Source organism: Oncorhynchus kisutch, linkage group LG11 (assembly GCF_002021735.2).
Source record: "Oncorhynchus kisutch isolate 150728-3 linkage group LG11, Okis_V2, whole genome shotgun sequence".
NCBI classification, from domain to species: domain Eukaryota; kingdom Metazoa; phylum Chordata; class Actinopteri; order Salmoniformes; family Salmonidae; genus Oncorhynchus; species Oncorhynchus kisutch.
Window position 1 is genome coordinate 88,602,346 of NC_034184.2, and position 10,324 is coordinate 88,612,669.

The 10,324-nt window shown below is 35.3% G+C and overlaps 1 protein-coding gene across 1 annotated transcript in view; it reads right to left on the bottom strand.

Annotated features, from left to right (window-relative positions):
* Positions 1-9,847, bottom strand: part of cpb1 (carboxypeptidase B1 (tissue)) — a 31,966-nt gene extending 22,119 nt beyond the window's left edge. The window contains exons 1-3 of the mRNA XM_031836449.1: positions 9,724-9,847; positions 7,492-7,567; positions 6,936-7,060 (exon numbers count right to left, since the gene is read on the bottom strand). Of these exons, the coding sequence (XP_031692309.1) occupies positions 6,936-7,060; positions 7,492-7,567; positions 9,724-9,824 (302 nt within the window). The 5' untranslated portion in view covers positions 9,825-9,847. The remainder of the gene's footprint in view (positions 1-6,935; positions 7,061-7,491; positions 7,568-9,723) is intronic.
* Positions 9,848-10,324: the final 477 nt, after the last annotated feature.

Consider the following 10,324-nt stretch of genomic DNA (forward strand, 5'->3'; position numbering starts at 1 on the left):
CTGTCAAGTTGTATTATTTTTCTTTCATTGGAAAGTCTCTTTCTTGTTTTAAATGTTCTCTTTTTCTTTCTGCAATTCAATGCCTTTTTAAATTCCACCGCCAGTCCATGTCCTTACACCACGACTGATGGCTCTTTCTACCACAGCAGAAGCATGTCTCTTAATAGGGCTAGGCAGAATACTGCCCCCTTTGGATGAATTGCGTGCCCATAGTAAACTGAAAAGAAATCTGTCCAAAATTGCTAATATATGCATATAATAATAATTATTGGATAGAAAACACTCTAAAGCTTCTAAAACCGTTTGAATTATTTATGTAAGTATAGCAGAACTCACAGGGCAGGCAATCTCCCAAACTATTTTTGGAGTACTGAAAGTTGGGGCAACTTTGACGTCATCGCCCCCACCCTTCCCAACCAGCTATGGATCTGGAGACACTTTCACTAGATGTCCTCATTCAGTACAGCGTTTAATTGTGCAAATCCCGCGAGTTTTGACCCTTTGGCAGGCAAAAGAGTGAGTGTCGTGAGAAAATACAAGGTGACCAGAGCGCGCTTTTGGAGCAGACCTTCTTTGTTCCAGAATGCCTGAGAAGAAGCATGATTGTCCGGTAGATTTGAGAATTGTTTTGTACGTTTAGAACATCCTAAAGCTTGACTCTGCACTTAGTTTGAAAAGTTTAGTCGACATATAATATGTAATTTTGAAGTTTTGATGCGCAACTGTTCGGGACCAGAAGTAATTTTGGATGCATTTCAGCTGGAACCCGTAGCATATGCTACTATAAAGGCACACGAACTGAAACCAAACGTCATATTAGGTAAGTATGACTCCTTCCACTATATTCTGATCGAAGACCATCAAAGGTAAGGGAATATTTACGTTGTAATTTTGTATTTCTGTTGACTCCAACATAGCGGAGAAATATTGCTTACGTCTGAGCGCTGTCTCAGATTATTACATAGTGAACTAATTCTGTAACGTTAAAAACAAATCTGACACAGCGGTTGCATTAAGAAGCAGTGTATCTTTCTAACTATATGTAGAACATGTATCTTTAGTCAAAGTTTATGATGTTTATTTCTGTTATCTGGCGGTGCTATCTATAATTTCTCCGGACATTTTTGTGCATTTTCTGAACATGGCGTCAATGTAAACGGAGATTTATGGATATAAATTGCATATTATTGAAAAAAACATAAATGTACTGTGTAACATGTCCTATTACTGTCATCTGATGAAGATTTTCAAAAGGTTAGTGAATTATTTTTCTTTTAATCCTGCGTTTGTGATTGCATCCTTTGTTCGGCAAAATGGCTGAATATCGTCTGTGTCTTTGTGGTGGTTTGACATAAATATGTGCTATGTTTTCACCGTAAAACATTTTAGAAATCTGACACGCTGGGTAGATGAACAAGGTGTTTATCTTTCATTTGTGCTATTGGACTTGTTAATGTGTGGAGGTTAAATATTTCTAAGAATATTTTTGCATTCTGTGCGCCACTGTTTCAGTTGAGCGGGAGGGTGTGGTACCCCTAGGGGAACCTGTACCGTTAACAAGTTTTAATTTCACTGTCTCTGATGTTCAGTTGCAACTCCTGATGAACTTAACAGCTGAGTCTCTTTAGCAGCTAGTTCCATGGACACACTGCCTTCAATGGACCTTGCCAAGGTCAGATTACTTTAATTCAATAGTCTCTTTAGTTTTTGCTTCACTCTGTAACCCACATACTTCCCACTGAGCAAAAAACAGTTGAGTCAGCGTTGTTTCCACATCATTTCAACCAAAACATTCAATGTGATGACGTTGAATCGAAGTGGAAAACTGATTGAAAAACTCATCCATTTTCAGATTTTTTTCACCCAACGTTTTACCTAAATCCAATGATACATCACTGAGCAGAAAGACTATCTATATAAGTATGAAGTACTATAGTATCCAGTAATATCTATATAACAGTAATAACAGTAGTATAGTATCCAGTAATATCTATATAACAGTAATAACAGTAGTATAGTATCCAGTAATATCTATATAACAGTAATAACAGTAGTATAGTATCCAGTAATATCTATATAACAGTAATAACAGTACTATAGTATCCAGTAATATCTATATAACAGTAATAACAGTAGTATAGTATCCAGTAATATCTATATAACAGTAATAACAGTAGTATAGTATCCAGTAATATCTATATAACAGTAATAACAGTAGTATAGTATCCAGTAATATCTATATAACAGTAATAACAGTAGTATAGTATCCAGTAATATCTATATAACAGTAATAACAGTACTATAGTATCCAGTAATATCTATATAACAGTAATAACAGTAGTATAGTATCCAGTAATATCTATATAACAGTAATAACAGTACTATAGTATCCAGTAATATCTATATAACAGTAATAACAGTAGTATAGTATCCAGTAATATCTATATAACAGTAATAACAGTAGTATAGTATCCAGTAATATCTATATAACAGTAATAACAGTAGTATAGTATCCAGTAATATCTATATAACAGTAATAACAGTACTATAGTATCCAGTAATATCTATATAACAGTAATAACAGTACTATAGTATCCAGTAATATCTATATAACAGTAATAACAGTACTATAGTATCCAGTAATATCTATATAACAGTAATAACAGTAGTATAGTATCCAGTAATATCTATATAACAGTAATAACAGTAGTATAGTATCCAGTAATATCTATGTAACAGTAATAACAGTAGTATAGTATCCAGTAATATCTATATAACAGTAATAACAGTAGTATAGTATCCAGTAATATCTATATAACAGTAATAACAGTACTATAGTATCCAGTAATATCTATATAACAGTAATAACAGTAGTATAGTATCCAGTAATATCTATATAACAGTAATAACAGTACTATAGTATCCAGTAATATCTATATAACAGTAATAACAGTAGTATAGTATCCAGTAATATCTATATAACAGTAATAACAGTAGTATAGTATCCAGTAATATCTATATAACAGTAATAACAGTAGTATAGTATCCAGTAATATCTATATAACAGTAATAACAGTAGTATAGTATCCAGTAATATCTATATAACAGTAATAACAGTAGTATAGTATCCAGTAATATCTATATAACAGTAATAACAGTAGTATAGTATCCAGTAATATCTATATAACAGTAATAACAGTAGTATAGTATCCAGTAATATCTATATAACAGTAATAACAGTAGTATAGTATCCAGTAATATCTATATAACAGTAATAACAGTAGTATAGTATCCAGTAATATCTATATAACAGTAATAACAGTAGTATAGTATCCAGTAATATCTATATAACAGTAATAACAGTACTATAGTATCCAGTAATATCTATATAACAGTAATAACAGTAGTATAGTATCCAGTAATATCTATATAACAGTAATAACAGTAGTATAGTATCCAGTAATATCTATATAACAGTAATAACAGTAGTATAGTATCCAGTAATATCTATATAACAGTAATAACAGTAGTATAGTATCCAGTAATATCTATATAACAGTAATAACAGTAGTATAGTATCCAGTAATATCTATATAACAGTAATAACAGTAGTATAGTATCCAGTAATATCTATGTAACAGTAATAACAGTAGTATAGTATCCAGTAATATCTATATAACAGTAATAACAGTAGTATAGTATCCAGTAATATCTATGTAACAGTAATAACAGTAGTATAGTATCCAGTAATATCTATATAACAGTAATAACAGTAGTATAGTATCCAGTAATATCTATGTAACAGTAATAACAGTAGTATAGTATCCAGTAATATCTATGTAACAGTAATAACAGTAGTATAGTATCCAGTAATATCTATGTAACAGTAATAACAGTAGTATAGTATCCAGTAATATCTATATAACAGTAATAACAGTAGTATAGTATCCAGTAATATCTATATAACAGTAATAACAGTAGTATAGTATCCAGTAATATCTATGTAACAGTAATAACAGTAGTATAGTATCCAGTAATATCTATATAACAGTAATAACAGTAGTATAGTATCCAGTAATATCTATGTAACAGTAATAACAGTAGTAGATTTCTTTATAACAGTAATATCTATGTATAATATCTATATTACAGTCTCCATCCCACTTTACTGCAGCAGGGTATAGACTATGTCAGTGTAGTAGTATCTATTTGTTTTTGAAAGAAAAGCACATTTTTTTGTCCATTAAAATAACATAACATTTATCAGAAATACAGTGTAGACATTGTTAATGTTGTAAATGACTATTGTAGCTGGAAAAAGCATATTCTTTTACTTCTTAGGGCCACCTTTTGTCTCTATTTCCGCCTGAATGACGTGCCCAAAGTAAACTCACTGTTGCTCAGGCCCTGAAGCCAGGGTATAAATATAATTAATACCATTGGAAAGAAAACACTTTGAAGTTTGTAGAACTATTCAAATAATGTAGGAAAATATAACACAATAGATATGGTAGGAGAAAATCCAAATAATTTTTTTTTTTTGAGAGACCATCCTCTTAGAGAAAGCTCATATTGCGAAATAGCTCCCTGGATGCAATTCCTATGGCTTCCACAGGGTGGCAGCAGTCTATGTTCCAGGTTTCAGGCTTGTAACTTCAAAAACTCATAAGAAATAACAGTTTGTGTATGATGACACTCTTGGAAATCCGTATCTTTTCCGGGCAATGATGAAGTTGCGCACCTGCTAAAATCGGTTTCATATTGAACATCCTTCTTTCCGAAATAAATATTATAGTGTGATTATATTATAGGGTATCTCATGAGTAAGCAGAAATGTATTTTGACTTGTTGAAAGAACGATTACTCAAATCGCTAATGCCAACTAATCAGACTTTCTGGGATATAAAGAAGGACTTTATCTATCAAAACGACACTAAATATTATAGCTGGGAACATTTGGATGACAAATCAGAGGAAGATGTTCAAAAGGTAAGTGAATATTTAATAGTTATTTGTGAATGTATGAAGCATGTGCCGGTGGAAAAATATGTTGATGTGGGGCGCTGTCCCCAAACAATCAGATGGCATGTTTTCACTGTAATGGCTATTGTAAATCATACAGTGCAGTTAGATTAACAAGGATTTAATCTTTCAGGCGATATAAGACACTAATATGTACCTAAATGTTTAAAATCTATAATAACTATTTGAATTTATTTGAATTACGCGCCCTCCAGTTACACAGGAAGTTGTCCCGCTAGCTGGACACCGATCCTTATTTTATGTCATATCTACATAGACAGAGGCCCATTATCAGCAACCATCACTCCTGTGTTCCAATGGCACGTTGTGTTAGCTAATCCAAGTTTATAATTTTTAAAAGCTAATTGATCATTGGAAAATCCTTTTGCAATTATGTTAGCACAACTGAAAACTGTTTTCCTGATTAAAGAAGCAATAAAACTGCCCTTCTTTAGACTAGTTGAGTATCTGGAGCATCAGCATTTGTGGGTTCGATTACAGGCTCAAAATGGCCAGAAACAAAGCACTTTCTTCTGAATCTCGTCAGTCTATTCTTGTTCTGAGAAATTAAGGTTATTCCATGCAAGAAATTGCCAAGAAACTGAAGAACACTGTGTACTACTCCCTTCACAGAACAACGCAAACTGTCTCTAACCAAAATAGAAAGAGGAGCGGGAGGCCCCGGTGCACAACTGAGCAAGAGGACATGTACATTAGAGTGTCTAGTTTGAGAAACAGATGCTTCACAAGTCCTCAACTGGCTGCTTCATTAAATAGTACCCGCAAAACACCAGTCTCAAATTCAACAGTGAAGAGGCGACTCCAAACCTTTGAATGGTAGTGTATGTGTCAAATCAAATCAAATGTATTTATATAGCCCTTCTTAGATCAGCTGATATCTCAAAGTGCTGTACAGAAACCCAGCCTAAAACCCCAAACAGCAAGCAATGCAGGTGTAGATGTATGTAGTAGTATCTATATGTAGAAGCAGTGATTTAATGTACCGAAGTAAAAATACTTTAAAGTTCAACTAAGTCATTTTTGTGGGTATTTATATTTATATTTTTGACTACTTTTGATTTTACTTCCTAAAGAAAACTAGGTACTTTTTACTCCAAACATTTTCCCAGACACCCAGAAGTACTTGTTACATTTTGAATGATTAGCAGGATAGAAAAATTGTCTAATTCACACACTTATCAAGAGAACATTCCTGGTCATCTCTACTGCCTGTGTTCTGGAGGACTCATTTAACACCCATGCTTCGTTTGTAAATGATGAGTGTTGGAGTGTACCCCAGGCTATCCGTAAATTAAAAAAAACAAGAAAATTGTGCTGATTGCCTTAATATGAGAAATATGAAATTATTTGTACTTTTACCTTTACATTTACTTTTTATACTTAAGTATATTTTAAACCTACTTTTAGACTTTTACTCAAGTAGTATTTTACTGGGTGACTTCACTTTTACTTGAGTCATTCTCTATTGAGGTATCTATACTTTTACTCAAGTATGACAATTGGATACTTTTCCCACCACTGTGTAGTTGTGTGTAGTAGTAGTATATATATATGTAGTAGTATGTAGTAGTATCTATATGTAGTAGTATGTAGTAGTATCTATATGTAGTAGTATGTAGTAGTATCTATATGTGGTAGTATGTAGTAGTATCTATATGTAGTAGTATCTATATGTAGTAGTATGTAGTAGTATCTATATGTGGTAGTATGTAGTAGTATCTATATGTAGTAGTATGCAGTAGTATCTATATGTAGTAGTATCTTTATGTAGTAGTATCTATATGTAGTGGTATGTAGTAGTATCTATACATATATATATACATATATATACTACTACATAAAGATACTACTACATTTTCCCAGACACCCAGTATTGATACATATCGTATTACCCAGTCTCCATGCCACTCTGCTGCAGAATGGTGTAAACCATGTCAGTGTGGGCAGCAGGAACATGGAGATCCACGTCAATATCGATGGTCACCAGGTCAGCACTCTCAGGACTCCAGAAGTCCACCTGCAGAGGGAGACACAGACCGACAGACCGACAGACAGACAGACAGACAGACAGACAGACAGACAGACAGACAGACAGACAGACAGACAGACAGACAGACAGACAGACAGACAGACAGACAGACAGACAGACAGTTGAACACAAACAGCAGAGGGAGACACAGACGGACGGACAGACGGACGGACGGAGGGATGGAGGGAGACATACATTTTAACACATACTGTACATCTTCAAACAAGTCCTTTACAGCATAGAGAGGCAAAGTGTTCTGGTTCTAGTGTGGGAACCTTGGGGGCATGAAATAAGTCTCTGGGAACCAAAATTATTTTAAATGAAATGTTTTCTTTTCTTTGACAGCATCGTAACCAGTAACCAGGCCAGTCCAGTACAGCTTGGCTCGGCTAAGAATAGTGAAAGGGTTTCTTATGTACCTCCATGCTGTTGGCCAGCTCCTTGATAAGGAGAACATGATCATCAAGGACAGGCTTCAGACGGAACACTTTCTCCCTGGACAACCAAGACAAGAGATTTACACCTGAACACACTTAACAAAATAGAGACTAGAGAGAGTTTTCTTGATGCTGAGAACAGAAAGTATATATTTTTAAATAGTATTTTAAGAGCGTTTTCTGAACGTTGCTGAAGTTGGTTTGTGTTTCTTTTCTTAATGTTCCCTGAACTATTTGAGAACATAATATTGAATAGAACTACCTGTAGGAAACATTATGCTGAAGTACTGAAATTCTTACCAGAAAAACATTCCCTGAACTATTTGAGAACATTCCCAATGTCAAACCAGTTGGAGATCGTTGCCAAAATTCAAATTAAAGGTAACACTTATATTTGGATAGTCTGTTTTTTTCACGTGTACATGCTCTAGAGATGGTCATACTAATAACAAACTATCTGTTGATAAACTACTGCTTAGGTTACAATTAGGGATAGGATAAGGGTTAAGGTTAGGTTTAAGGTAAGGGTTAGGATAAGGGTTAAGGTTAGGTTTAAGTTTAGGGTTATGATAAGGGTTAAGGTTAGGTTTACGTTTAGGGTTAGGATAAGGGTTAGGATAAGGGTTAAGGTAAGGGTTAAATTTAGGGTTAGGTTTAGGGTTAGGTTTAAGTTTAGGGTTATGATAAGGGTTAAGGTTAGGTTTAAGTTTAGGGTTAGGATAAGGGTTAAGGTAAGGGTTAAGGTAAGGGTTAGGATAAGGGTTAAGGTAAGGGTTAAGGTAAGGGTTAGGATAACGGTTAAGGTAAGGGTTAGGATAAGGGTTAAGGTTAGGTTTAAGTTTAGGGTTAGAATAAGGGTTAAGGTAAGGGTTAAGGTAAGGGTTAGGATAAGGGTTAAGGTAAGGGTTAAGATAAGGGTTAGGATAAGGGTTAAGGTAAGGGTTAAGGTAAGGGTTAGGATAAGGGTTAAGGTAAGGGTTAAGGTAAGGGTTAAGGTAAGGGTTAAGGTAAGGGTTAGGATAAGGGTTAAGGTAAGGGTTAGGATAAGGGTTAGGGTAAGGGTTAGGATAAGGGTTAAGGTAAGGGTTAAGGTAAGGGTTAGGATAAGGGTTAAGGTAAGGGTTAGGATAAGGGTTAAGGTAAGGGTTAGGATAAGGGTTAGGGTAAGGGTTAGGATAAGGGTTAAGGTAAGGGTTAAGGTAAGGGTTAGGATAAGGGTTAAGGTAAGGGTTAGGATAAGGGTTAAGGTAAGGGTTAGGATAAGGGTTAAGGTAAGGGTTAAGGTAAGGGTTAGGATAAGGGTTAAGGTAAGGGTTAAGGTAAGGGTTAGGATAAGGGTTAAGGTAAGGGTTAGGGTAAGGGTTAGGATAAGGGTTAAGGTAAGGGTTAAGGTAAGGGTTAGGATAAGGGTTAAGGTAAGGGTTAAGGTAAGGGTTAAGGTAAGGGTTAGGATAAGGGTTAAGGTAAGGGTTAGGATAAGGGTTAAGGTAAGGGTTAGGATAAGGGTTAAGGTAAGGGTTAGGATAAGGGTTAGGATAAGGGTTAAGGTAAGGGTTAGGATAAGGGTTAAGGTAAGGGTTAAGGTAAGGGTTAGGATAAGGGTTAAGGTAAGGGTTAAGGTAAGGGTTAGGATAAGGGTTAGGATAAGGGTTAAGGTAAGGGTTAGGATAAGGGTTAGGATAAGGGTTAAGGTAAGGGTTAAGGTAAGGGTTAGGATAAGGGTTAAGGTAAGGGTTAGGATAAGGGTTAAGGTAAGGGTTAGGATAAGGGTTAAGGTAAGGGTTAGGATAAGGGTTAAGGTAAGGTAATAAAATACCCCCCAAAAAGTATGTTTTTTTCTATAAATGTGCTGAGAATGTTCCAAAACTATCCTGCACCATTCTCAGAACGTTGTGGTAAGGTTGTATGCAAGTTAACCATAGGACAACCACGCTCTCACCAAGCTCTAAGAAACACATGGTTCTCAGAACGTTATGCGCTAACTGGGTTATAGAACACATTTTATAGATCTCTAGGAACATTAATAAACATATCAGAATACAGTCGTCCACATGGTCATTCACGAGGTCTCCATTCATCACCAATAAGCCATATGGTAGCATAGATTGCAATGTACAGAGTCTATCTTCATAATTTTCTAAGTATATTTTTCTATGTCGTATTCTGAGAACTTGTGATTTGAAAATATTTGAAAATAAAAGTTTGATATTTTACCCATCGAAACGTGTCACCTCAGCCAGGGCCACTGCCACAAATCCTAGAAGCAGAAGAATCTTCATCATGTTGCCAGTGAAGCTGTCTTCACCAATCCCCATCCTTTATAACTCCTGACCCTCTCCCTCTCCACCAATCACAAGCCTCTGTGCCTCGACCCTCCCCCCACTTTCTCCACCAATCCCCATCCTCATCCGAGTGTTATCTCTCTGTCTAGAAGCCTATCTGACCACCTGTTAGCAGCAGGTGTTCGTCCAGGGATACAGTAGCTTCTCAATGAGAACCTCTTCAATGATTAACAAGCTGTGATGGATTCCTTGTAACGGGTGTTCTAGAATGGTGCGGAGCATGGACAGCCAAGGTCATTGGTCTGTTCTGACACATGACTTGGAACGCAGTCATATTACAACTTATGAAAAACATCTAGCAAATGTTTTAGCAATCAGTATCGGTTGATTCTGATGATACAGAATGACCAGGTCTGTATATTACTAAGACTTTTGCTTTGACACAAGCGTGTTGAGGCGTAGGGAGGATGTGGAAATGATGCAACCTATTGGGTAGGTTACTGTACCTCTCTTTTTCCTTATTGATGAAGAAG